This window comes from Pelodiscus sinensis, chromosome 1, assembly GCF_049634645.1.
Source record: "Pelodiscus sinensis isolate JC-2024 chromosome 1, ASM4963464v1, whole genome shotgun sequence".
Taxonomy (NCBI): Eukaryota; Metazoa; Chordata; order Testudines; family Trionychidae; genus Pelodiscus; species Pelodiscus sinensis.
Window position 1 is genome coordinate 248,990,286 of NC_134711.1, and position 27,907 is coordinate 249,018,192.

The 27,907-nt window shown below is 45.8% G+C and overlaps 1 protein-coding gene and 1 long non-coding RNA gene across 2 annotated transcripts in view; one reads left to right on the plus strand and one right to left on the minus strand.

Moving 5' to 3' along the window:
- The window catches only part of UBAC2 (UBA domain containing 2), a 168,331-nt gene extending 150,474 nt beyond the window's left edge, over positions 1-17,857 (minus strand). The window contains exon 1 of the mRNA XM_075918761.1: positions 17,724-17,857. Within this exon, the coding sequence (XP_075774876.1) occupies positions 17,724-17,754 (31 nt within the window). The 5' untranslated portion in view covers positions 17,755-17,857. The remainder of the gene's footprint in view (positions 1-17,723) is intronic.
- Positions 17,858-17,967: 110 nt separating this feature from the next.
- Positions 17,968-26,095, plus strand: LOC102448228 (uncharacterized). Its single transcript, XR_003087875.2, has 3 exons — positions 17,968-18,132; positions 21,855-21,973; positions 23,449-26,095. It is a non-coding gene; the product is annotated as an uncharacterized LOC102448228 (long non-coding RNA).
- The last annotated feature ends 1,812 nt before the right edge of the window (positions 26,096-27,907 follow it).

Here is a 27,907-nt window from a genome sequence, read left to right on the forward strand (position 1 = left end):
GACAGGTTTTCCTTTCCTCGGATCATCCTAGTGGCCCTTCTTTGTACCTGTTCCAGTTTGAATTCATCCTTCTTAAACATGGGAGACCAGAACTGCACACAATATTCCAAATGGGGTCTCACCAATGCCTTGTATAATGGCACTAACACCTCCTTATCCCTACTGGAAATACCTCGCCTAATACATCCCAAGATCGTATTAGCCTTTTTCACGGCCATGTCACAATGGCAATTCATAGTCATTCTATAATCAACCAGGACTCCAAGGTCCTTCTCCTCCTCCGTTACTTCCAACTGATGTGTCCCCAGCTTATAACTAAAATTCTTGTTATTAATCCCTAAATGCATAACCTTACGCTTCTCACTATTAAATTTCATCCTTTTGCTATCACTCCAATTTACAAGATTATCCAGATCTTCCTGTATGATATCCCGATCCTTTTCTGAATTGGCAATAGCTCCCAACTTTGTGTGATCCGCAAATTTTATTAGGACACTTCCACTTTTGGTGCCAAGATCAGCAATAAAAAGATTAAATAAAATTGGCCCCAAAACTGATCCCTGAGGAACTCCACTAGTAACCTTCCTCCAACCCGACAGTTCACCTTTCAATATGACCCGCTGTAGTCTCCCCTTTAACCAGTTGCTTATCCACCTCTCAACTTTCATATTAATCCCTATCTTTTCCAATTTAACCAATAATTCCCCATGTGGTACTGTATCAAATGCTTTACTAAAGTAGAGGTAGATTAGATCCATTGCATTTCCTTTATCTAAAAAAATCTGTTACTGTCTCAAAAAAGGAGATCAGGTTGGTTTGGCACGATCTACCTTTTGTAAAACCATGTTGTAATTTGTCCCAATTGCCATTAGTCTCAATGTCTCTAACTACTTTCTCCTTCAAAATTTTTTCCAGGATCTTACATACTACAGATGTCAAACTAACAGGCCTATAGTTACCCGGGTCGCTTGAGTTTAGAGATTTATTACAAATTTTTGCTAATGGACTTGCAAGTTCATGTGCCAGTTCCTTTAATATTCTTGGATAAGATTATCTGGGCCCCCCGATTTACTCCCATTAAGCTGTTCAAGTTTGGCTTTTACCTCGGATACGGTAATATCTACCTCCATATCTTTAGTCCCATTTGTTAAGTTACCCTAAGCTCTTCATTAGCCTCATTAAAGACTGAAGCAAAGTATTTGTTCAAATATTGGGCCATTCCTATATTATCCTTAACCTCCACTCCATCCTTAGTAATTAGAGGTCCTACTTCTTCTTTTTTTGTTTTTTTCCTATTTATATGGCTATAAAACCTTTTACTATTGGTTTTAATTCCCTTTGCAAGGTCCAACTCTAGCTGACTTTTAGCCTTTCTCACTTTGTCGCTACATGCTCTAACCTCAATAAGGTAGCTTTCTTTACTGATTCCTCCCATTTTCCACTCCTTACATGCTTTCTGCTTTTTCTTAATCACCTCTCTGAGATGCTTGCTCATCCAGCTTAGTCTAACACACCTGCCTATAATTTTTTTCCCTTTTCTAGGGATACAGGTTTCTGACAGCTTCTGCAACTTTAACTTAAAATAATCCCAGGCCTCCTCCACTTTAAGATCCATAATTTCTTTAGTCCAATCAACTTCCCTAACTAATTTCCTTAATTTATTAAAGTTAGCCCTTTTGAAATCAAAAACCCTAGTCTCAGATTTATTTTTGTTTATCCTTCCATTTAATTTGAACTGAATTAGCTCATGATCACTCGAACATCTCTGTCTGCTACTCCCTCCACCTCCATAATAAAAATGTCATTCATGCTTAAATTCGACACTTTACACCTAAGTTTGAATAAAGACTATAATTATCTTACCCATTACAAAGATAGCTTCCCCAATTATCACTTCTAATATCATTAGCTCACAGACATTTACCTCCCCCCTCCCCCATTCGCCTTCTGTTCTGAAATTTGATTTGTCCTTTTCATGTGTGTTCATTTTTTTTAATTGTATCCTTTGGTATATATGGTTGTGACAATTTTCTTCCACTATTTGATCTGAGGAAGTGGGTCTGGCCCACGAAAGCTCATCACCTAATAAACCATCTTGTTAATCTTTAAAGTGCTACATAGTCCTGTTTTTTGTTTCAGCTACAACAGACTAACATGGCTACATTTCTATCACTTTCTGCACTTGGCTGCTTTCAGAGGTGAAAGTAACTTACAGGTACTGTCTTGTCACATGCCCCTGGAAGGGGGGAGGGGAAGTGTCAAGGCAGGGGATAGGAGGGTTGCAATATGACATACCTGTAAGAAATGTAAGCATCGGGTGGACTATGTAAGGCTCATGGCAGGAGGTGGGGATGTGAGGGATGGTAGCAGGAATCAGAACAGGAACTTGAGGGTGTGCAGGAGCTTAGGGCAGGGAGCTGGGAGTGTGTTGGAGTCAATATAAAGAGGGGCTCAGCAGGGGCCAGGGGCATAGGGTAGGAATGTACAAGAGTAACTGTTTAACTGGTAAGCACTTTCATTACCGTCATGTTTATTAAGGCAACCAATTAACCCGTGCCCAGCTGGGCCTACTGCACAGCTCGGCAGGCAGGGGGCTGCTTCAGCCCAGCTAGGCCCATACATTGCACCTGTGGGGTGGCATGGATGGCTGGTTAACCAGTTAAAACTCTTAAATGGGCTTTTTCATCCCTAATGTGGGGAGTGTAGGTGTCAGGGTTCAGGGGTATGAGTCAGGGTTGGAGGATGTGGGAGGGTGCAAGAGTCAGGGCAGGATGCTGGGAGTGTTGGGGGTGTGGGAGTCAAGGTGTGAGGAGGGGTGCAGAAGGTGGCTCAATACAGAGGGGAGCGGGGGGTGCAGGATTCAGTCAAGGACTATAAGTAGCTCTGGTTTTGAGCAACTCCCCCTGAGCTGACGCCCTCAGCGGTGCCCAGACCCGGCCCAGTCCATCACAGTTATCCAGCTCGTGTCCCACAGCTCTCCATTCCTTGTGACTGACTGCTGTGGACACAATTTTAAACTCTACAGCCTTGGAGTTACAGAAGCCAGATGCCACCCCCATACCTTGAAAAAAAAACCCACTGCTAGAAAACCTTTGCAACAACTTTTCTTGACTGCCTATCTCAGCAAGCACACCTAACATGGTCCTGAAGGTGTGGGAATAGAGAAGTTCAACCTGTAATTCTCATCCTAAACCTGCATAACAATGTGATCCCAATAGTCAGTGCTTGATTCTCAAGCCCAGAAGCTGTGTTCCATTAAGTACAACTACTCCTTGAATAACACCAGTACTCTTGCTGAGCGACATAGCAAAGAACAATTCAAACTATTTTCAAAGAAATCCTCACGAACCAGCTTGTTGCTGTATTTCTTGCAGATCTGCAAATGCTGGAAGATCAAACATCCTTTTCTTGCAGCATTCTTGAGATCTGTGCAGAGCTACATAAGCTGCCTACTCCTGTCACAGACCAAAAAGCACAACATGGGTTTGTGCGATTTTTAAAAGAAATGCATGACAATTATGGAATACTGATGAGATAGAAAAGTTGCATGCTGAGAATTTGACCCTTAGCTCCTAGAGATCCCTTGGTGAGTCATTACTAATCCACACATCACGTTTATTGCACCAGATGGTGACATGTAGCATGCTGTGATACCTACCAATGGTCCACTGTACTTTGCATCAACACAAACACATTGCTAGAGATTATACAGAGCTCCAATGCAAGCAGCCAAGTACAGTATGCACACACTTGAGTAGTATACAAACTGCAGAACTATATTCCAAGGTAGCTTCTGTCAACCATGACCTATGACTCACTTCTGCTACTCCTATGGAATGTCACCACTCTCTCAGTCAGGAAGTCCTTTAATTAGCTCTAATGTTAATTATTGAGAAAAACCATGTGCTTTTTTTTCCAAGCCACCAATAAAAGTTAAACAAAAAAGAAATGTGAACCAAGGAATTTAAGTCTAAAAATAAAACAAAAACACTCCCTTCCCCAAGAATCTGGTCTAGATAGTGGCTCTTGTAAAGAGCAGAGAAGTCCATCTAAATAAACAAATACACCCTGGATGTCAGGGTCTCCCAAATATGGAAGGCTAAAGTTGTGTTTGAAGAAGAATGTGTACAATGTTTTTTGCATGAAAGTCTAGAACACAAGGATATCCTTAGGTTAAACTTATTTTGGCCCAGAAGGAATTAGATGAGCATCAGATATCTTAAAGCACAACAGCACTCCAATAGTTACACCTAAATGACAATTCCTTCAAACATTGAGTCAAAGCAGCATTGTAGTCATGGCTTACACTGAGATGAGGAAGGAGAAATTGCAGCTAAATATTTGGTAGGATCACTAAACATATGCATCCCAGAAATGAATGGGTCTATCAGAGAGCATCTTTCCCAATTTTTTCAAGCCTTGTCCCTCCTCTCTGAACTGCAATTTAAATGCAACACAAAAATATTCATGTTATTATTCCAAAAGATAATCACACGTGCCACATTTCTTTACCTCATAATGGAAACTATTTTTTAAAATGTAGTTGCTACTGCCTTTAATAATCATTTTTGTCTACCTTTATATTTAAGCTGTGAAAAAGTTTGTCACGGTTACAATGAATCACAGAGAAATTATCACAACTTACTCACTGTAAGTTCCGTGATGTTCTATCTATCCCCAAGCAGCACAAGTTTAATTAGCTACAACAATATTGGGATTCTAATTAGGATGTGGGAGAAAGGGAAAGCACTTCAAGTTTTCCTTGGAATGGATCTATTTCTCTAACAAAAAGTCTGAAAGCATTCCATTTCTGAGTAAAATTTTAAAAACTCACAAACACAGTAAAGATGTAAAATTTTGATTAATTAGCTAATTGAATAGTCGATGCAATTTGCATCAACTATTTGATTCGTCAATAAGGGCACCTCTGCCTTTGAAGTGTAGCAACAGCTCCAGGTCTGTTGCTACACTTCAAAGGCAAAAGTGCTGCGAGGAGCACCGAGCCAGGGGGGAACTCCATTTCAAAGCCCAGGGTCAGCAGAGGACTCCCAGCTGGCCCCAAGCTGCATGAGACATTTCAAAGTGGCAGACCCAGGGCTCCACGCAGCGCTGCCACTTTGAACCACCCCATCCTCTTTCCTCCCCTCCCCCCGCTTGCTGCCTCTTTCTGATGGGGAGGGCGACTAGTCGACTAGCGTGTCAACTATCCAATAAGCATTTGCTTATCAGATAGTCGACTAGTTGTTCACATCCTTAAAACACACACATTAATGATGAACATAAATCAAAACCTTTCTGCCAAAAACAAAAAAAACCTGGAATAGACAGCGAAGCATTGAAGTCTACATGAAAAACTCCTTTTCAGCGTAAGTCCACTGAACCTTACACAGACCTAAGCATCAGGACCTTACCCTTCATAATAAAGGTAACAGAGCTTTTTTTGACACACAATAAAACACTCCACCAGCCAGACAAGAATATAGCTCCAGAATCCAGATCAGAACTGAAGTTACTCAGAAATGACTAATGCCTTCCCAGAATTAGTTCAAGCCAGCAGAAGTATCCTCCTATTATTAAAGGGATGGAATGAGACATAAAGGACATAATTCCCTCTGACCCTGCAAAAACTATGGCTGCAGCTGTCACAAAGCATTATGTGGCCAACTGAAATACCCCAGTTCAGAAAGTGACTCCTGCTCCCAGTTCCTTAGCTCCAGGCATTCAGCACAGTCACACTACGAGAATACCGGTGCTGCTAGTGTCATCATTCTGCAGCATATTTTGATGACTATTCCCTTTAGTGTTGGCAAATGCATACAGTGAGAAGTGACACAGTCACAATTATTTTTTTCAACTAAATTTTATGAACTATAAAAGTGGGGAGCAGCATAATGACCTGATGGTTAACATGTGCACTATCACAGCAGACTTCTGCTTTACATCCTGGTCTTGTGCTCTCCAGATCATAAGGGCTTGCTAGTAGAGCTGTCTGGTACTTGGGGGTTTGGGTTCGCAGGAGATTTCAGTATTTAATAATATGCTTTCATTCCAATTTTGGAACAAAAGCAAATTTACCAAAAATTTCCTGGAAAGCCAAATATTCCAGGCTTTTCCTTTCAGAAACCCTAGATATCCTTTTCCTTTTTGACTAGGCCTGCCAACAGAGATGGAACTGACAGAAGTGTCAAGTTCACAGCTGGCAGGTTACCTTCACCCTAACAACCTCAGAGTCTCTGCTCCATCCACGGATCCCAGTACTGCTGCTGCTACAAAGCTGGGAGTCTACCGGTCCCCAGAGTCCTGGTTCTCATTGGGGACCGATAGGCTGGTAGGTTCTGCAATGGTTCAAGGAGCCTGCCACCTGCAGGTGAGGACCCTGGCCAAGTGGCAGGTTTCCAACAGAAACCTGCCTGTGTTTTTGATGAAAGTTTTGTTGCATTTGTAACAGATTTGGCAAAACGTTTTACTATATATATGGATACAATTTTGTCTCAGTAAAATTAGGCAAAATTCACAGAAAAGTAATGGAAAAATGTACAAAACCAGGGTATGGTCAGGGTGACAAAATGCAATAATAACAATTAATAGTAACAATGTAATAACATATTAAAGTGTAAGGGAGAAGCTCTGACACTGACCCATAAGCTGGGTGGCCTGGTCAGATAAGTCAGAGGGTGGACGTAGCACTCACTTCCCCAAACCCTGTCTCTTTGGGCTGAAGCCAAGGCCAAAGAACACACATTTAAAAAAACAAACAAACCCTTAAAGTTACAGAATCTATGTCCTGAGAAATTCATATCCATAAGTAGAACAAACAGTAATTTTCCAACTATACTGTTTCACTGGAAAATTTCTGACCAGCTCCACTTTAGAGTACTGCAAAGGCAACATATTTGGCTTCTGAAAATGTGGTCCTTTTTATCCATTCTTAAAAAGACACTGCCAAGCTTGGAAGTAGACTACAACCAAGCCAAGTGGCAAGATTAAACTGGTAAGAAGTTGGAGGAGGTACCACTGAAAGCAAAACCTTCAGCATTCTGTTTTCAAGGACATATTTTTCAATGGAAAATGGAACAGCTAAACTCAGCCAACACACAGAAAACTCATGTAGCCCCCCCCCCCTTTGTCTCCAACCACAGAACATATCATATTCTTATTATTAGCATACACTACAGGAAACAGGGGGGGTCTAACATGTTCCACGGTCTAACATGTTCCATACTAGCTTCCTGGTACTGTACTACTTCATACTGAACAGAATATGAAGTAACATTAAACCAAGCAATAATCTGATGTTTTAGATTTAGGGGGATTTTATTAATTGTATAATTGCCTGTCAGTAGGTATACTACATTACAGTTTTGTGTGTGTTTCACAAGTAGAAAAGCACAAAAACAATCTATTCCCACTGTGGGGATTTTTAGCAGCCTGGTAGCATGCCAGAGCATTACCAGGCTCACTCAGGATAAGAGCATGTGATATTCCAATGGGAGGAAAAGGTTCAAAGGTCATCTGGCAACATCAGAAATATCTCAGACTTTTACTGAGTAGTCCTGTGTCTTAGGAACCCCTTTATCAAATTACTCCAAATTCACCGCACTTCTGCTAGAGAAAGTGGAGGCTGCCTGTGAACCTGGAGGGATGGGGGTAAAAAAGGCAATATTAAGAGGAAGGTTACAGAAAGTACACCTGAATAAGACGTGGATTAGAGACTTTGACCTACATGTTATGCAACAATAAGATGGCAGAGGATTCTTGGGCTGTATTTTCACTTGGCAACTTTACATAAACTACTTCACCCATGTTGTATGTTGTCTCCAGATTAGGGATGTTAAATTTAGTTTAATCAACTAATCGACTAGTCAATGGAATTTTCATCGACTAGTCAATGAGCTGATAAGCAGGGGGAGCCACAGCAGGGTTAGCTCCAAGCCCCAGGAGCTAACCCCGATGTGGCTTTGCCTTTTAAATGTATTGAGAGCCTGACAGCCCTTAAAACATTTAAAAAGCAGAAGCGCAGCTGGAGAGGGGCGGTGTAAGCTGGGAATCAGTTGTCCCATCTCATGCCAGTCACCTCTGCTGCACTTCTGTTTTTTAAATGTATTAAGAGCCTGCTGGTTCTTTATATATTTAAAAAGCAGAGGTGCAGCATTTGGGACTGGGTGGCTGATAGAGGAAGCAAAGGGCAAGGGAGAATCGACTAGTCAAGGGACTAGTTGACTATCCAATAAGTTTATGTTTATTGCAGGGCCAGCCCGACCCATTTTGGTGCCCCGAGCCCGCAACACCATCTCCAGGCGCACCGCGCATGAGCGGACCCTCCCATGGGGTGTGGGCCCACCCCCCCAGGATGCGCAGGCCCGCCTCCCGGGGCACACAGCACATGCGTGGCCCGGCCACGGCCACTGGCGCGCAGACCGGGACCCGCCCCTGAGGCAAGTGGCACATGTGCTGCCCAGCCCAGTAATCGCTGCTGGCGCGTGTGCCGGGCCGTGCAGGGCTCCGTGGCCGTGGGGGGACTGACACTGCTGGCCAGCGCCGCGGGGGCCGGTGCTGCAGGAGCTGGGCGCGCGGCGCCTGATGGCAGCTATAAGAGATGCCGTGCGCCCTTTATAGCTGCCATCAGGTGCCCCCCAGCGGTTGGCACCCCGGGCAGCTGCCCGGCTTGCCCACCCCAGTCCGTCCCTGGCTTACTGGATAGTTGACACGTCAACTAGTCACTTATATCCCTATTCCAGATACCAGGGATGGAATTACATCATTATAAATGCAGTCACCTGTTATTTATTCTGTTTTACTCTCAATTAGTGAAGGAAAAAGAAATTATTTTAAATACAAGAAACATACACATTAGTGTTTTCATCCAAAAGAAATCACTAAGTTATCTAATAATACAGATGGAGAGAACAGTTAAATTACCCAATACATAAGCTAGCAAGAGTCACTGATTATTTTCCTGTCACTATCAGAGAAATTAGTAAAATATTTCAGCAGAGATGAACCACATAGACCAGGGGTGGACAATAACATAGTGGCAGTTCACCAGGGTTAGATCCTGGTGGGGCCACACAGCTATATTTACCGGCACAGCTGCAGATACAGGTGATCGCAACTCCAGTTGGCCGCGGATTGGTGTTCCCGGACAATGGGTGGGAGGGGGAAGCAGCACTGACCGAGACACTGCTTCCCGCAGCTCCCATTGGTCAGAAAAGGTGATCCATGGTCAATGGGACATGTGATCAGCACCTGTGGCCGTGCAGGTAAATATAATGCTGGGAGTTCACCAACCCTGGTGGACCGAATCCAGCCCACAGGCTGGTATTTGCCTACCCCTCATTTAGACTTATAGGGGAACATATCTGAAACAAATTTCAATTGTTATTAAATTACTAGCCAATTAGCCCATCATAAGATGGGATTTTTAGGTCTCTCCTCCACGTCCGTCTTCTCTCCTGAGCCTCCCGTCTCTCGTTCCGTCTCTCTCTCTCCTCCTCCTCCTGCCTCCCCCCCCCCAGCTCTCCTCCACCTCCTACCTCTTTCTTTCCTTTCTCCTCCCCCCTCCTGCCTCTCACTTGGGGGACCGCAGAGCCCAAATGGCAGTTTGGGCTCCACACTCCCTGTGCAGCATGGGGGGCGTGAAGCCCAAACGGTAGCTTGCGCCACTTGCTCCCACACGGCGGGGCCAGGGTATTTGGGTTTGAAGTAGATCTCAAAATGCACTTGAATTCAAAAAGTGATCTCATGCTTTAAAAGGTTGGAGACCCCTGGTCTAGACCATCCCTGACAGACATTTATCTAACCTAGTCTTAAATATCTCCACAGATGGAGATTTCACAACCTCCCTGGGCAATTTATTCCAGTGTTTGACTACCCTGACAGTTAGGAAGTTTTTCCTAATGTCCAACCTAAACCTCCCTTGCTGCAGTTTAAGCCCATTGTTTCTTGTTCTATCCTCAGAGGCCACGATGAACAAGTTTTCTCCCTCCTCCTTATGACACCCTTTTAGATACCTGAAAACTGCTATCATGTCCCCCCTCAATCTTCTCTTTTCTAAACTAAACAAACCCAATTCCTTCAGCCTTCCCTCATAGGTCATATTCTCTAGACCTTTAATCATTCTTGTTGCTCTTCTCTGGACCCTCTCCAATTTCTCCACATCTTTCTTGAAATGCGGTGCCCAGAACTGGACACAATACTCCAACTGAGGCCTAACCAGCGCAGAGTAGAGCGGAAGAACGATTTCTTGTATCTTGCTCACAACACACCTGTTAATGCATCCCAGAATCATGTTTGCTTTCTTTGCAACAGCATCACACTGCTGACTCATATTCAGCTTATGGTCCACTATAACCCCTAGATCCCTTTCTGCCGTACTCCTTCCTAGACAGTCACTTCCCATTCTATAGCTATGAAACTGATTGTTCCTTCCTAAGTGGAGCACTTTGCATTTATCTTTATTAAACTTCATCCTATTTACCTCAGACCATTTCTCCAATTTGTCCAGGTCATTTTGAATTATGACCCTATCCTCCAGATTAGTCGCAACCCCTCCCAGCTTGGTATCAACTGCAAACTTAATAAGCGTACTTTCTATACCAATATCTAAATCGTTGATGAAGCTATTGAACAGAGCCAGTCCCAAAACAGACCCCTGCGGAATCCCACTTGTTATGCCTTTCCAGCAGGATTGTGAACCATTAATAACTACTCTCTGAGTACGGTTATCCAGCTAGTTATGCACCCACCTTATAGTAGCGCCATCTAAGTGGTATTTACCTAGTTTATTGATAAGAATATCATGCGAGACCGTATCAAACGCCTTACTAAAGTCTAGGTATACCACATCCACCACTTCTCCCTTATCCACAAGACTCGTTATCCTATTAAAGAAAGCTATCAGATTGGTTCGACATTATTTGTTCTTTACAAATCCATGCTGGCTGTTCCCTATCACCTTGTCACTTTCCAAGTGTTTACAGACGATTTCCTTAATTACTTGCTCCATTATTTTCCCTGGCACAGAAGTTAAACTAACTGGTCTGTAGTTTCCTGGGTTGTTCTTATTTCCCTTTTTATAAATGGGCACTATATTTGCCCTTTTCCAGTCTTCTGGAATCTCTCCTGTCTCCCATGATTTTTCAGAGATGATAGCTAGAGGCTCAGATACCTCCTCTATCAGCTTCTTGAATATTCTAGGATGCATTTCATCAGGTCCTGGTGACTTGCAGGCATCTAACTTTTCTAGGTGATTTTTAGCTTGTTTTTTTTTTTTTATTTTACCTTCTAAAACTACCCCCTTCCCACTAGCATGCACTATGTTAGGCATTCCTACAGATTTCTCGGTGAAGACCGAAAAAAAGAAGTCATTGAGCATCTCTGCCATTTCCAAGTTTCCTGTTACTGTTTCTCTCTCCTCATGACCAGTGGGCCTACCTTCTCCTTGGTCTTCCTCTTGCTTCTAATGTATTTTTAAAAAGTCTTCTTGTTTCCCGTTATTCCCGTAGCTAGTTTGAGCTCATTCTGTGCCTTTGCCTTTCTAATCTTGCCCCTGCATTCCTGTGATCTTTGCCTATATTCAGCCTTTGTAATTTGTCCTACTTTATATTTTTTATAGGACTCCTTTTTTATTTTTAGATCATGCAAGATCTCGTGGTTAAGCCAAGGTGGTCTTTTTCCGTATTTTCTATCTTTCCGACACATCGGAATAGCTTGCTTTTGGGCCCTTAACAATGTCCCTTTGAAAAACTATCAACTCTCCTCAGTTGTTTTTCCCCTCGGTCTTGATTCCCATGGGACCTTACCTATCAGCTCTCTGAGCTTACCAAAATCCGCCTTCCCGAAATCCATTGTCTCTATTGTTCTCCCTTCTACCCTTCCTTAGAATTGTGAACTCTATGATTTCATGGTCACTTTCACCCAAGCTGCCTTCCACTTTCAAATTCTCAACCAGTTCCTCCCTATTTGATAGGATCAAATCTAGAACAGCTTCCTCCTGGGTAGCTTTTTCAACCTTCTGAAATAAAAAGTTGTCTCCAATGCAGCCCAAGAACTTATTGGATAGTCTGTGCCCCGCAGTGTTATTTTCCCAACATATATCTGAATAGTTGAAGTCCCCCATCACCACCAAATCTTGGGCTTTGGATGATATTGTTAATTTTTTTAAAAACGCCTCATCCACTTCTTCCACCTGGGTAGGTGGCCTATAGTAGACTCCTAGCATGACATCACCGTTGTTTTTAATTCCTTTTAGCCTAACCCAGAGACTCTCAACACTTCCGTCTCCTATGTCCATCTCCACCTCACTCCAAGTGTGTTCATTTTTAATGTATAAGGCAACACCTCCTCCCTTTTTTCCCTGTCTATCCTTCCTGAGCAAGCTGTACCCTTCTATACAAACATTCCAATCATGTGTATTATCCGACCAAGTTTCTGTGATGCCAACAATGTCATAATTGTACTTATTTATTAGCACTTCCAGTTCTTCCTGTTTATTTCCCACACTTCTCGCATTTGTATATAGGTGACACTGGCCTTTTCAGAGGGAAGAGACCAGTACACCTGTGACTGGTCAGCTGACTCACTCGAGTTTAATTATAGAAGGCACTTGGGCAAATCACATCTGAGAATCAGTAAGGAATGGGAATAGACAATGGGGTTCTTACTACTGGCTCCATAGATATAAGGAGACAGTCTAAAAGCCAGGAAGCCTGGGTAGTGGGAGTAGGAGCAACAGAAACAGAAAGTTCCATGCGAATGGCTGACAGAATCCCCACAGAGGGGATGCCATGAGAACCTGTTGGGGAAAAAAGGATTTCCAGGAAGAGAGCACTGGAAGGCAATGCTAAGCTCATACACTATGAGAGAACCCTGCAAAGGCCCAAAAGCAGAAGAATTAAGAGAAGCAAAAGGGAAAATCCCTGAGAACAACAGGCCCAGTTGAGCTCGGGAACTATGTTTGAGAGAGGGTTTAGTTTACCTATATTTGCGGGGAGAAAGTGCCTGGAAAAGAGCTTTTGAGAGTAGCAGTGGTTCCTTTGCTAGGAAGGATGAGAACCTTATAGTATGGTTCTTGGAACATTTTTCTAGACACCTATATACACAAAAAAATGAATTGGAAGGACCAGATAAAATAGGTCCTCTCAATCAGAACAGCCATGTTACCAAGCTGTTACAACTTAGTCTTTTTATGGTCATGTGTATATTTAAATCTGAAATGTCATGGTGTTATAATTGTAGAGGTTCTGACCCAAAAAATAATTGTGTGAGGGTTGCAAGGTTATTGTAGGGGCTGTTGCAGTACTGCTACCCTTACTTCTGTGCCGCTTTTGGTGGCAGTGCTGCCTTCAGATCTGGGCAGCAGGCGAGTGGTGGCTGATAGCTGGGAGTCTAGCTCTGAAGGCAGAGCTACCACCACCAGGAGTACAGAAGTAAGGCAGGCATAGTATGGTACTGCCACCCTTACTTCTGCACTGCTGCCTGCAGAGCTAGGCCCATAGTCACAGGCTGCCATGCTCTGGGTGCCAAACTCTGAAAGCAGCAGTACAGAAGTAAGAGCAACATGGTTATGGTATGGTATGATATGGTATTCCACCTTTACTTCTGCACTGCTACTGCTTTCAGAGCTGGGCACCCAGCCAATATTACAACCACCGCTCTGCAGTTGCCCATCTCTGAAGGCAGGACAGAAGTAAGGGTGGCAATACCATATGCCTCCTAATATAACCTTGTGGTCTCCTTCGACTCTCTTTTAGTTCCAAACCCCCAATTTGAGAAACACTGGTCTTCCCTTTGAAATCTGTATAGTATAAAGTAAAAGCACAGAAAAGGTCAGATTCCACAGAAGGACACCAGATTTCACAGTCCGTGACACATTTTGTGCAGCTGTGAATTTGGTAGGGCTCTAGCAATAATGGTAAAACAGACCAAGTTCCAACAGCTTCTGGCTTTTTTACCACTGTGTCTATACCACAACCCGTTAGAGCCTTTACTACATGAGAGATTTCACCAATGTGAATTTTTTCTCTAAAAATCCCAGTTGTACGCATGTCCATAAAAAGACAAAGGTAGCAACATAATCTGGTAAAATAGTAGTACATGGCTTAATCCCAGCATCTACAGAGGCAACCCTAAGTCATCAGAATTTGTAGCGTGGATTTGCTTTTAATATGTTAATAGTGTTGCAGGCATAATATTCCATTTTGTTCAGAATATCTCTTCATTCTTACCCCCCGTTTTCGTTCACTTGCTTCTTTGCCAGAAAATTAGTTCTGAATCCAACATATTTTCTTTCAGTCCAAGATTATTTTAGCTTTTGAAAGTCAGAAGGAATTTTATTCACCAGATTTAAAGTCATTCACCCATACAATGAAAGTTTTCACTAGATGATGCACTTCTCGTGTACTCTTTAAAAAATGTTTAATAGTAATAGAGAGGTAGTCATGTTAGTTTTTCCCTTTTGCTTGAGCAAGATCATACTATGTAGCACTTTAAAGACTAACAAGATGCTTTAATAGGTGATGAGCTTTCATGGGCCGGGCCAAACCCACTTCCTCAGAGAAGTGGGTCTGGGCCAGCCCACAAAAGCTCATCACCTATTAAAGCATCTTGTTAGTCTTTAAAGTGCTACATCGTTTTTCCTTTTGTTTTAAAAAATCTTTCTACTTCATGTTTGTATTAACAGCTGTTCATTAAAAACTTCAGCATTACAGTATTGGTTAAAAATACTATTTTTGCTTTCATTTTTTTCCAAACAGAAATTAAACCTTATATTGTTGGGACAAATGCAGAAACATCACCATCAACAATTACAAGTATTGAACAGATTCTGTAAAGCTTTGTTTACTGTAGAAAGGGTTTGCTGTTATAGCTACAATGGCAAAGATTTCTAGCAGAGACTCAGCTCATACCAACAAAGGAATTGTTTTGCTCTGCCCTCAAATGACATAAGCTACATGACAAAGTCTTTTTTTTGTTTGTTTGTTTGTTTTTGTTTTACAGCATATACTGCATCTATACTAGGGGCTATTGTATGTCAGAAGTGTGATTTCTTTCACGCTGCTAACCAACTATGCCAGCAAAACTTTTAAGTGTAGACCAGTCCTAAATCAATAGTCTAGCATGTACATCATTTAAGATAAACATATGTGCACTGCACTGCTCTCAACTCAGATTTAAAATTGCATAGTAGGGATGTTAGATAGCAGGTAACAGAATAGTCAACTAACCACATGAATGCTCAGTGGTTAGTTAACTATATAATAGTAGTCCCTGGGCGGGGGGGGGGGGGGCAGGCCAGCAACCAGTATGAGAGGCAGTAGTGCAGGATGCCAGATGGGACCAGTCCACAAGGGGAACCAATTTAAAAACCAGCTCCCCTCGCAGACTGGCTGTCTGCCACCCCGCATTGCGGCCTCTGATGCAGAGGCAGCAGCATAGGATGACATCAACCATTGTCCTTAGGAGGTACAAGCTTCCTGCAGAGAGAGGATGTTGGGGGGGAAGGGGCTGGGGGAGGCTGCCTCGGCCCCATACCTTGTACCCCCTGTGCAAGCTTCTGTCTGCAGTGAGCCTGGGCCCACCGGGGACAGAGGCTGTTGCCACGAAGCAGCCTCTATCCACTGCAGGCAAAGGCTGCTTTGTGGCAGCCTCCCTGCCACCCTTCCCCAGGCTTCCCCCCATGCAGCTACCTCTATTAGAGGAAGTGGTGCGGGAGAGGGGCAGGCGTCATCGCAAAGCCGGTGCTGGGGAACCAGATTTTATGATGACTCCCCCAGCACCAGCTCCTACTTCCCCCTCCCTTGCTGCCTCTGATACAGAAACAGCAGGGGTGGGGAGGGAAATGCAAGTAGTCGAGAAGATTAACCAATAAGCCTAAGTTCATTGGTTAATCATCTACTCAACTACTCGTTCACATCCCTAATACATAAAACGTTTGTGTGCATATGCACACCTTCTTTGTATGCATATGTGTGTGTGTGTGTGCGTGTGTGCGCGCGCACACAGAGGAAAGCTGAAAGCTTTTTTTGTCTCCCTTCTATCTGTGACTCGCAACTTCATATTCAACAATAGAGAGTAAAAGCACACAAAAGGCCAGATTTTAAGGAAGGACACCAGATTTCACAGTCCATCATGCATTTTCCACGATTTGGTAGGGCTCTAGCAATAACCCTAAAGTAGACAAGGCTCCCACAGTTTCTGGCAAAGATTTGTTTGCTAATAGAATCAGCAGGGGGGGGGAAACTGCCACATAGCCCGTAGTGCCCATTTACTGAGCATATGTGTCATACTTCAAATCAAGTGGAATACTCTCACAAAGGGCCTATCTTCACTACCAAATTTGAGGAAGGTTTAACAGGATTGTAAAGAAACCAGTTACCTGACACAGTACTGACCATAATTTGTCCTGGTTTACAACCAGCATAATATCATAATTCACACTGTGACAACTAACTGAACTCTTCACTGACATTTTTAAATACAGTTAAGGGTAGTTCGCGGGGCGGGGGGGTTGGTTTTGGGGTTTTTTTAAAATGAATATCAGCTCTGAAATTGTTTTTTAGGTCTATGGAAATTTGTTTAAAATAATGTATCAACTTGATGTGGTATTGGAGCTGTTTTGGTGCCAGACTATTAAAAGACAAGGAGGCTAAGGTAGCATATTTTCTTGAACCAGCTTGTGGTGGTGAAAGAGACAAGCTTGCAAGAAAAGCTCCATGTAAGTTTTAAAGTTTCTCTCTCTCTCTTTCCAACAGAAAATGGTCCAATAAAATATATGACCTTCTCCACTTTGTATCTTTATCACTGACATCTACTTACTTTTTAAAAGTTGTCACTTACAAAGATTACATTTGCCCTTAGACTACTCTGCCAATTACACCATTTTAAATAACATTTTCTTATTTTCAAAAATATGTTTCTCTTCTTTATTACATGAAAGACCCACACATAGAACAAGGGATTTTGCCTAGGTAGGCCAACAGACTCTTTATTGGTGAACTCCTGACCCCATGTACACTCAGTTACAAGACGGGAAGGAGCTGGTATTTCACAGGATGAAACTATGGAACCAACTGTATAAAATGCTGTCAAAGGGAGAGTAAACCTGAGGGCACGTCTAGCCTGTGGCTTCCGAAAGATGATGTTCATTTTCGGCTCGAATTTGCATATCTTCTTCCGGTTTTTTTTCCCCCCAGAAGAAGCTTTTCCGATATTTGGCCCGTCTACACAGGGCCAAATATCGGGGGGGGGGGGGAGAGAAACCCTCTTATTCCTCCTCTTGAGAGACCTGCCCCCTCTAATGTTTTAACTTTGAAGAACAGCAAGTGACTTTCTTCGCAAAGAGCAGCAGGATTTTTCTTAAAGCTCAGAGACCCCTTTACACCGCTGAAGGCTTTCGACGTTACACCGGACTTGGACAGACCCAGGCTGCGCCGGGGCTCACCCAGCGTTTCAGGGCGACAACACCACGAGGCGGGAGCTGGTGACCGGGGCTGCCGCGGTGGAGCCGGCAACACACAAAGCGCTTCGGGGGGGGGGGGGGCGGACAACGTGCAGCACCTGAGGGCGGGGGAAGCGGTTTGCGGGGGGGGGGGCAGCGAAGCGCGGCTCCAGAGCGCAGGGCAGCGCGCGCACAAGACCTGCGGCGCGAGGGTGTCTCGGGGCCCCGGCGGGGGGGGGACACTGGCCAGGCCCCGCCCCTCTGGCCGGGCGCTCCGGATACTTACACAGCCCGCTGGAGCCGGTGCCGGGGAACATGGTCCCCGAGGGTGCGGGGGGTGTCGCCGCCCGGGAGTCTCCCGAGAAGCCCCCGGAGCAGCCCCAGGAGCCTCGGCGGGGCCCAGGGACGAGCTGTAAGGCGGCCGGGATGGGCCAAACAGGACTTCGGCGAGGCCCCGGCGCCCCCTACCGGCGGCGCCGCCGCCCTGCAGGCCGCCCGAGGCAGCGCCCTTCGCTGCCGAAACGCCCCTGCCCGGGCGGACACGGCGCCCGGCTTCTGGGGGGAGGTTCCTCGCTGCCTCCCCCGCCCCCGGGCGCGCACAGCCCTGCTGGGCTGCAGTGAGTGTGTTAGACCACAGCATTGTACCCGGGCTTCATAAAGTGACTAAAGCGCCGCACCGCTCCTCGTTTTGAAAGGTAAAAGACTCACACAGCTCCCCCCTCGCAGAGTTCTGGTCTGTGTCCAGGCTCCCCGTTATAATCAACATACAAGTCAAATCTTGGACCTATCAGCCTTGACACCCTTTTCATAGTATTTTAAGCCAGGAAAAAAAATGTTTCCCAATTGGCTTTGAAAAATGAGGACAAACATGATAATGTAGACCTAAGTAGAAATCTTTTTTTGTTGTTGGTAGAAGCTGATGTACTGAGCCAAATCTGTTACTTCCCTAAGGGACACAAACACTCTGATGAAGTTGTTTGCTAAACACACTACAAAATGCAGTTGTCCTTGCTGTGAATGAAGTTGCCAAGTGGTTGTGGAAATACTAATGTCAGAATAGACCTACGTAATTCTTTAACATAAAGAGGTTTTTGTAACTGGATGGCTTCTAGGAAACTTTTCTATTGGTCATTCTATGTACTATAATTATCGAAAGCTCAAATGTAAGTTTTATTTGCCAGGGCTGCAAATAAAAACGTGCAGTTAATTACAGCGCAGATTTCTAGGCTTGAGCTGTAAGTTAAGTTCTGGGCTCTCTTCCCACCTTTCAGTTCTAGAAGCTACAAAGTGAGCAAGTCAAAAGAAACTTTTCTTTCACCAAACAATCACTTCAAGAGTTTGGATGGAAACGGGCAGCCCTAGACTAGCTGCCAGCACCTGGCACCTTAGGCAAACCATGCAATCAGCACCCCCACCTCCAAACCCTTCAATGATATTGCGCCACCATTTGGCACCCCATTTAACTTGGTGCCTGAGGCGACTGCCTAGTTTGCCTATATCAGTGGTCCCCAGCCTTTTGGGGCTGCTGGGTGCCCGAGGACAGAGCCACCCATGTGCCTGGGGGCAGGGCCTCCCAAGCGCCACGTGCCCGGGGGTAGGGCTGGCCCCAATCACTCGGCAGGCACACATAAATGGCCTGGCGGGTGCCATGGCACCTGGGGGCACTGCATTGGGGACCACTGGCCTATATGGACGGGCCGCCCCTAGATGGAAATCAATACTGTCTCTGAAGGATTTGAGCATGTGTTTTGTTGAACAGGAATGGATGTAAGTAAGTATTTAAATAATTTGCTGATTGGGGTCCTACTTATTATAATCTACAAACACAGTGGTCAGTATTGGTGTCTCAAAAGCTAGAGGATACCTAGGTGTCACGAGTTGCTTTTTGACCTATTTGCCATTATTTAAAGTTATGTACATCTGTAAACATATGACTGACTTTAAAATATGTTATAGCACATGCGAGAAAACTATATTTCTGAATTATGCCTTTTTTTTGGCTTTAGATCAGTAGATATAAGAGGTATATTTTGCTCAAGAGAAAACTACCCACATAAATGGTGTAAAATAATTCTGTGGACTATTTCCTTATAGAAATACAGTGGATACCAAATTACTTCACCTGAGACTGAAAGACATTTCTTTTTTGAGGACCATACTTGAATAGTTAAAGCATTACAGTCCTCCTAGTGTGGCCAGAGTTATATGGGTATAAAGGTGCTTTATAATAGCATTCCCATATGGGAAAGGGAATAACTATCTTGCCATTTGCAGAAACCCTTGCCATTCATGGTGTATCTTATCCTGGAACCACCGTGAATGGTGAATTCACAATTACTGAGAGCTGAGACTCCCAGCCCCCACAGTGAGCTCCCCGCAGCTCCTAAACTCACCGCAGAGGCTGGGAACCATGGGGAACTCACTGCAGAGGTTGGGAATGGGGCAAGTTCCCTGTGGCTCCCAACAACTGTAGAGAACTGGGAGCCAGGAGCTGCAGTGAGTTTCCCATAGCTTCCAGCCAGTGCTGTCCCTTCCCCCCGGCCAGGACAAGAGATGCCCTCTTGAATGCGTGGAACAGTGAAAAGCAATTCCATGAAACACAAGGGTTGCCTTTCTAGTTGTATAAATGTACCCACTTTAGGTCTTTTTCTACTATAACTTTCAGTAAAGAATATATAGAGAGTTTCTCACTAACCAACATAGTTATACAGGTAAAATTTTCAAGTGTAGATCAGGCCATAGAGGTAATTTAGCCTTTGCATGCAGTCACTTAGTAATGGGAGACTATTAAAAAGCCTAAATAAATACTCTCTCGCTCTCTCTCATGTTTTGCAGAGTATTTGTATAATCAGTAGGTATGTGAATTAAACAGATATTCTATGTTGTTTAAATGTAAAGCACTGTCCACTTTGGAATTAAATTAGGCAGCTGAAATGATTGGATTTAACACTTCACTTGGAACTGGTCCCAGAATAGGAAAGCTAGTACTTATCTGCTAAGCCACTCAGTACAAGCTTAGAGGGGTTTGTCTCTGCCCAAGTGTCAGTTTAAATTTCAGCATTTATGTATTATATTTAGCTGGTGTAAACAATTTAGTAGATTCAGAACAATCATCTGAATTACTTTATCCCCAAAAATGTGATTAGAAATTATATTTTCTAGTTTGGTTTTCCTATACATAAGTAATAGGTTGAATCTCTGTGGTCTGGGACTCTCTGGTCTGGCAACATCCTTGATCTGGCAGAACCACAGATGTTTCTGGAGCAGAGAGCCCTTGCCGCAGAAATTGCCAGTGGCTGCCTACCTGCAGGGCCAGTAGCCTGGGGGCAGGGAGCCCCACTGGCTAGAGTGAGACCAGTGGCCAGAGAGGAGCCTGGCGGAGGGTAGTGAGGCCGGGATAGTGAGCCTTGCCAGCTGGGGGCAGAGAGCCCCACTAGCCAGCTGAAGTGAAGTCAGCAGCTGGAAAGAAGACCCACAAGCAGCCTGAAAAGTAGCCCCACCAGCAGGCTGGGGGCAGCAGAGCCAGCAGGTGGGCTAGGGGCACAGTAGCCAGGCCATGGCTAGAAGGGGAGCCCCGGGAGAGCCTGAGGCCTGACCTCTACTGCTCCAGCAAACTCCCTTGTTCAAGACCACTCAGGTCCCAAGAATACTGGACCAGGTCAGCCCAACCTGGTTTTGAACCAAACATAAATACAGGTTGGACCTCCCTGGTCCAACACCCTTGGGACCTGACTGGTCCCAGATTAGGGATTTTTCTGGACCAGGGGAGGTCATTTAAGGGGCCTCCTCAATGCTCCTTTCCCTCTTCCTGGCTCTTCCCACAGCCCAGTTGAGCCATGTGCAAGCTCCCGGCCCTTCCCCAGCCCAGCACTCTCCCACAGCCCAACTGAGCCACGCATCCTCTCCTGCAGCCCAGCTGAGCCACCTGCTGGCTTCCTGCGCCCCTGCCCCCAGCAGCCCAGATGAGCCACGAGCTAGTTCCTGCTTCCCCCGGGAACCATTTGCCCACCCTCATGCAGCGCACCGGAACTCTCTGGTCCTGGAACATCTTTGGTCATGCTGTTATGCTTATACAAAGCACATGACATCTTTTATAGGGGAAAAGACAGTACGCCACATTTATTGACAATACCAAATCCACATTAGCATCTGCAGAGAAAATACAAACATATTCTCAGGGTTTTAAATATACCCTTATAACAACTTTTTTTTTTATGCTAGGGTAGAAGACCCAATAGGTGTGCCCCACACTCATGGCAATGATGTCTTTCAGGTATATAACCTGTTTACCAGCCCCTCCTGGGGTTACAGCAGAGGGACGCATGTTGTTTTCCATTATTGCCCCTGCATGTGCTTCAGGAAGGGGACACCTCCACCCCGCCCCCTCTTCTGTGGTTTATTTTTGGCTTGCTTTCAGATCTAAAGTTGTGTGTGAATGCAGGCTGCCTGGCTGTTAAAGAAGGAGTCTGCTGTTGACAGATTTCAAGAGGGGGTAACACAAACACTGTCCTCAGAAGGAAATTGTCCAAATAAAAGGTATGGTATATAACAAGATATGTATACATTAATATAAATTTAGTGTTAATAAGTAACTCTGCAACATTATACAGGCAGTCCCCGACTTACGTGGATCCGACTTACGTCAGATCCCTAGATACGAACGGGGTGAGGCAACTCCCGCACATGCGCAGCAGCATTCCCGGGGCTCGCTCACCTGGGTCCTAGGATCCTCCTCCTCCTCGGGCCGGCTCCGACTGGGGTCCCGCAGAGCTGCCGGGCAGAGGAAAAGTGCCTCCCCATGCCCGCTGCCCCCCCCCCCCTGCCAGCAACAGGCTGCCTCCTCCCCTGAGCAACAGGCTGCCGAACAGCAGACAAAAGCAGCCTCTCTGCCCCTCCTCCCCTCTATACATGCCAGGCTCCCGGAGCTCAGCAGCGTCCCCGGGGCTCGCTCACCTGGGTCCTAGAATCCACCTCCTCCTCCTCTTCGGCCAGCTCCAACTGGCCTCTGCCTGCAGCAGCTGGCCACAGGGACAGGGATCCCGCAGAGCTGCCAGGCAGAGGAAAAGTGCCTCCCCACGCCCGCTGCCCCCCCCCCCCGCGGCCTCGCATCCTGCACGCCTCCCCCCTCCCCCCCTGCCAGCAACAGGCTGCCCCCTCCCCTGAGCAACAGGCTGCCGAACAGCAGACAAAAGCAGCCTCTCCGCCCCTCCTCCCCCTATACATGCTGGGCTCCCTGGGCAAACAAAGACTCCACCAAAACAAACAAAGTGCTGGCTTCATTGTGTTAGCAAAAAAAGGACCCTCCTCCTAGAACCCTGGGTGGTGTGTGGAAATAAAGCTATTAGCTCAAAGCATGGTGCAGAGCTGTTTGGTATTTGATGAGTTACTCCTTTAGTCCTGAGTTTGTCACAGGGACAGAAATAGATGTGAAATCTTCTGAACAGGGGAACAGACAGCAAAACAAACATTAGAGGGGAGTTAACCTTTCCCTATGCTATCCAAAACTAAAAAAAATGTTTGGCTAGAGTTTCCCCTACAATATGTACCAGTTCCGACTTACATACAAATTCAACTTAAGAACAAACCTACAGTCCCTATCTTGTACGTAACCCGGGGACTGCCTGTATATGATTCTCTTTCAGGAAAAGAAAACCTTTTGGGCTTGCTGAAATAGTAACTGGCAAATACTTAGTGCTAAGGAAAGGAAAATCACTATAAAAGTAAAGCTTCTCAATTACTACCTGTGAATAAATATGGAGCTTCACAACAGACAGACTATTAAAGACCTGGTCTAATGTATAAGAGGGAAACTGAGGAATAATGTATCCAAAACCCACAGAAAGCGAATGTTACTGAGGCTTGGCTGGTTTACAAAACAAAAGCATAAGTAATTATTGGGTAACAGCAGGCTGATACAAGTATTCTTGTTGACTTCTTTAATAGAAAGAAGCATTTTAAAATATAATGTGCCATCCCCATGGAGGTAGAAAATTTTTCTTTTTGTATTTCAGAGCATCAGAAAGAGCTGGCACCAGCTGAAAAGCAATTGAAAATAATCTGGATTTATTGTTGCAGCACTAATTGTGTTTCATGTCTTATGTCTCATATATTATATGTTTGTTGTTTTGTGTCATTTGTCTCAATGCTAACATTATTGTGTATTGTTTTAAGAAAAGAAGGGATACTGTAGTAAGCACACAAAAAAAATCTATGACTCTCTAATCAGATCTCATCCTATCTCTATCTACCTCCTGCCAAATTGAATGTCAATCTCCATAGTGTTCCACCTAAAGAGCAGAGATCCGGCAATGGCATGGTTGTTGTGGCAAACTTGCTGGGCTTGGCAAGCTGCTAACGTTAATTCTGGTACTGTGTAAGTAAAGCAGAAGTTAAAGCACGTAGGTGCGAAAAGAAACTGTAATAAGTAAAAAGGGTGGCTAGCAGGATGAAATTAAGCCATACATTACTACATTATTAAACCTGAAATACAAATATAAAATCCTACTCCTACAATGCAGGACCATGGATGTTGCCGGATCAAAAAATCCCAGATTTTAGAGGTGCAACCTGTACTAAGGAATCTGAGTTCTAAGGGCCAGAAGCTACTCCTGCTATATACATACAGGATTTTAAAAAAGGAAAACAAGGTGGAAATGCTTCCAAAGGTTTCTGTGCTAAGTGCTACCAGCACATGATTGGCATTGTGCAAGTGTGTAGGGGTGGGGAAACATTTGTACAGGTGATTTCAGTGAGCATCTGTCTTGAATCCCACAATTCCCTCCAAGAACAGCAGATTTCTGAGAAATCCATGCCAGAGCTGATGCTTCAAAAGCATCACCTCCCACTACAATTTCAAACACTCATACTCAATTGGAAAAGGCGTGAAGGGGAAAACACACACTGCACGACTATAGGGCAGAAACCCATGGTAACTCAGCTTGCTGCCAGTAAATTGCAGAAAATTGGGGAAAGCATGAAAGGCTGACTCCACATTAATGTACACTGGTTTGGAGTCCAGGAAAGGACAAACATTCATATCACTTGTACATAGGCAGCTAAGTCTTCAAATTATGTTGCCCACCAAAGAAATATAATTGTCACCATATCTGAGTTGCGGTATCCTTCTCACAGACATTGAATGGATTGGTGATTGGTGTTCCAACTAAACCTCTAATGCAAAATCTTAACTGTGGTCTCACAGTTTTATCTCAGTTATTGAGAGAGATCAGCACATCTGACTGACACACATTCTATACTTGGGGGCATTATTTTGTCTTACCAGGAGATATATATAGAGGAAATAGCCCCTCACTTGTTAAAGCCCTGGGAACTTTTTAATCCACATTTCCAGTTTGATTAGCATGGAGAGCTCACCAGCCCACCTGATCATGGTTACTCAACATCCCAAATACTCCAGCCTGGAGTACACAAGAGGATGTTATTGGTCTGTGGAGAGAAGAGTCTGTGTAGGCACAGCTCTGAACCAGCTGGAGAAATACTGACATATTTGAGAAGACTAGCAGACTTACCCAGCATTGCTTAGGTCTGTCAGGGCTGGGAGGAATGTGCAGGCCTCCTGCTGGGATCAAAAAGGGTGGGATGTCCTGGAGTTGGAGGGGGACGAGCCCAGGGCGTGGGGGGACCTGGCTGAGGGACACAGGGGGCCTGACCCAGGCTTTGAGGGAGGGGGCCCAGTCCAGGATCAGCGGTTGGGGGAAGAAGCCTGGCCTAGAGCCAGGAATTAGACCACACAGGCCTCCTTCAGGCCAGTGCTCCTCAGGCACAAGAGAAATGGGACTGTGCAGGCCTCCCCTGCCGGCACTTCCTGGGCCTGGCCTGGAGCAGGGGCTGCACTGGGACTCTCTGCTGGTGTTCTCTAGGCCCAGCTGGAGAGAAGGGGGGGGGGTCCATGCAGTCCTCCCGCACCAGCACTCCCTGGTCTGGCCCACAGAGAGGTTAGGGGGATGCCACACAGGCTGGCCCACAGCAGCCACATTGGGTGGCCCAGAGGTGCAGGTTGTGGGGGGAATGGGTGGACCTTGTGGGGACGGTTAGGACTGGGCCATCTGGGCCTGGTGGTGCTCCTGGGGCAAGAACTGTGGTGATAGGGTTTGAGGCAGAGAGGCCACTTACAAGTGGTAGGCAGGATAACAGAACCCCATCACCAGCCGGCCACTCTGTTGGTGGTGCGGCTGTCCCCAGTGGTGACTCTGCAGAATAGCCCTTTCTCCCTCTTGCACTCACTGCCTCCAGTGGTGACTGTGAGGGGAAAACAATAAATTCTAGTCACATCCCATTTTCCCAGCACAACCAAACACTGACTTTGCTTTAAGTTAGGAGAAGAGGAAGCTGCATACCAAATTTGTTGATTCTAGCTCTTACTATTGAGGAGGAGTTGAACAAATGGACTCACAGACAGATACACCAACAAATGCACAAACCTCTAATATATCATATATCTAGTAGCCCAGTGTCTGAGAGTCTGTAATGCTGAAATGCTGGCTGTTCCCTCTGGGCGGCGCTGTTGCTGAAATGCTGGCTGTTCCCTCTGGGCGGCGCTGTTGCTGAAATGCTGGCTGTTCCCTCTGGGCGGCGCTGTTGCTGAAATGCTGGCTGTTCCCTCTGGGCGGCGCTGTTGCTGAAATGCTGGCTGTTCCCTCTGGGTGACCCATGCTGCTTGCTCCCCCGCGGTAGCCCGGCCCGGTGTAGATCACCGCCCTGCCCCCCTTCGCCTCCAGCCATGGCGACTTCTGTGCCACTCAGCCAGGCCACCATGGGGGAGTCCAAACGAATGAGGGAGCCCAAACTAGTGTATGTATATATATATATATATATATATACTAGCCAATTAGCCTGTCATAAGACGGGATTTTCAGGTCTCTCCTCCACGTCAGTCTTCTCTCCTGAGCCTCTGGTCTCTCATTCCGTCTCTCTCTCTCTCTCTCTCTCTCTCTCTCTCCTCCTCCTCCTCCCTCCCCCTCTCTCTCTCTCAGCTCTCCTCCTACTACTGCCTCCCCCTCCTCTCTCTCAGCTCTCCTTTGCCTCCTGCCTCTCTCTCTCTGTCTCTCTCTTTCTCTTCTCCTCCCCCGCCTGCCTCTCACTCGGGGGACCACGGAGTTCAAACAGCCGTTGAGAGCACGGATGAGCATGGAGAGCACGGATCCCAACGGCCGCTTGCTCCACTTGCTCCCCCGCGGCAGCCAAGCTGAGCAGCGCAGAAGTCAGCCAAGCGCCACGGCGGGAGGTGAAGGGGGGTGGGGCGGCAACGTTCATGGCCAGGGGACGGGGCCTGCAGCCACTGTCACGCCGCACGTCATCACCCCGCCCCTGTTCCCCTCCCGCCGTGGCGCTCGGCTGACTTCTGTGCCACTTAGCCAGGCCGCCGCGGCTGAGCAAGTGGAGCAAGCAGCCGTTTGGGCCCCACACTCCCCATGCAGCACGGGCGCCCAGAGGGAACAGCCAGCATTTCAGCATTACAGACTCTCAGACATTGGGCTACTATATATATATAGTGCACACTAGGGGACTATGCCCCTGCCGACTACTCTTATAAACCCCTTTATGTCTGCTGCAGCTGGATTGTGGCCTCCCCTTCTTCCCATGCTGCAACAGGAGGGGGGCCACCATCAGCCTTCCTGGGGCCAGATTGGGGCTGAACCATGGGGCCTGCCCTAGGATTGGGGCTGGGGACAGAACACTGTGGCTGGGGGGTGGGGGCTGGTCACCAAGTGGGATCTTGTTAGCCAGGCTTCATTTTAAATAAAGTAAAATATTATATTTCAACATTTTCTTTATTTATGACAGGAGTGGGGAAACTTTTTTGGGCTGAGGGCCACTGACCCACAGAAAAATCAGTTGGGGGCCCTACAAGTGAGAAGGAAAAAAAGACTCTCCAAAACCCCCCAACCCTCACTAATGTGGCCCTCAATGAAACACTTCACTCTCCTGGTGCTCCAGCCCCATGGAAGGACAGAGAGGACTGAGGTTCAAAGCCTCAGGCCAGATTAAATCTCCTAGGCTGTGTCTACATTGGTGTGATCTTGCACAAAAGCAGCCACTCTTGTGCAAAAAACTTGCTGCTTGTCTACACTGGCGGGGAGTTCTTGCGCAAGAACACTGATGTTCTAATTATGAAATCAGGGCTTCTTGCGCCAGAACTATGATGCTCCCGCTCAGGAATAAGCCCTTTTGCGCAACTGTTCTTGCGCAAGAGGCCAGTGTAGACAGGCAACATGAATTTCTTGCTCAAGAAAGCCCGATGGTTAAAATGGCCATCAGAGCTTTCTTGCGCAAGAGAGCGTCTACACTGGCATGGATGCTCTTGCGCAAAAGCACATCTCTAGTGCAAAGGCACATGCCAGTGTAGACGCTTTCTTCTGGAAGAGTTTTTGCACAAGAACTCTTCCGTGAAAGAGTTCTTGCGCAAAATCATGCCAGTGTAGACGTAGCCCTGGGGTTTCAAGTTTAGCG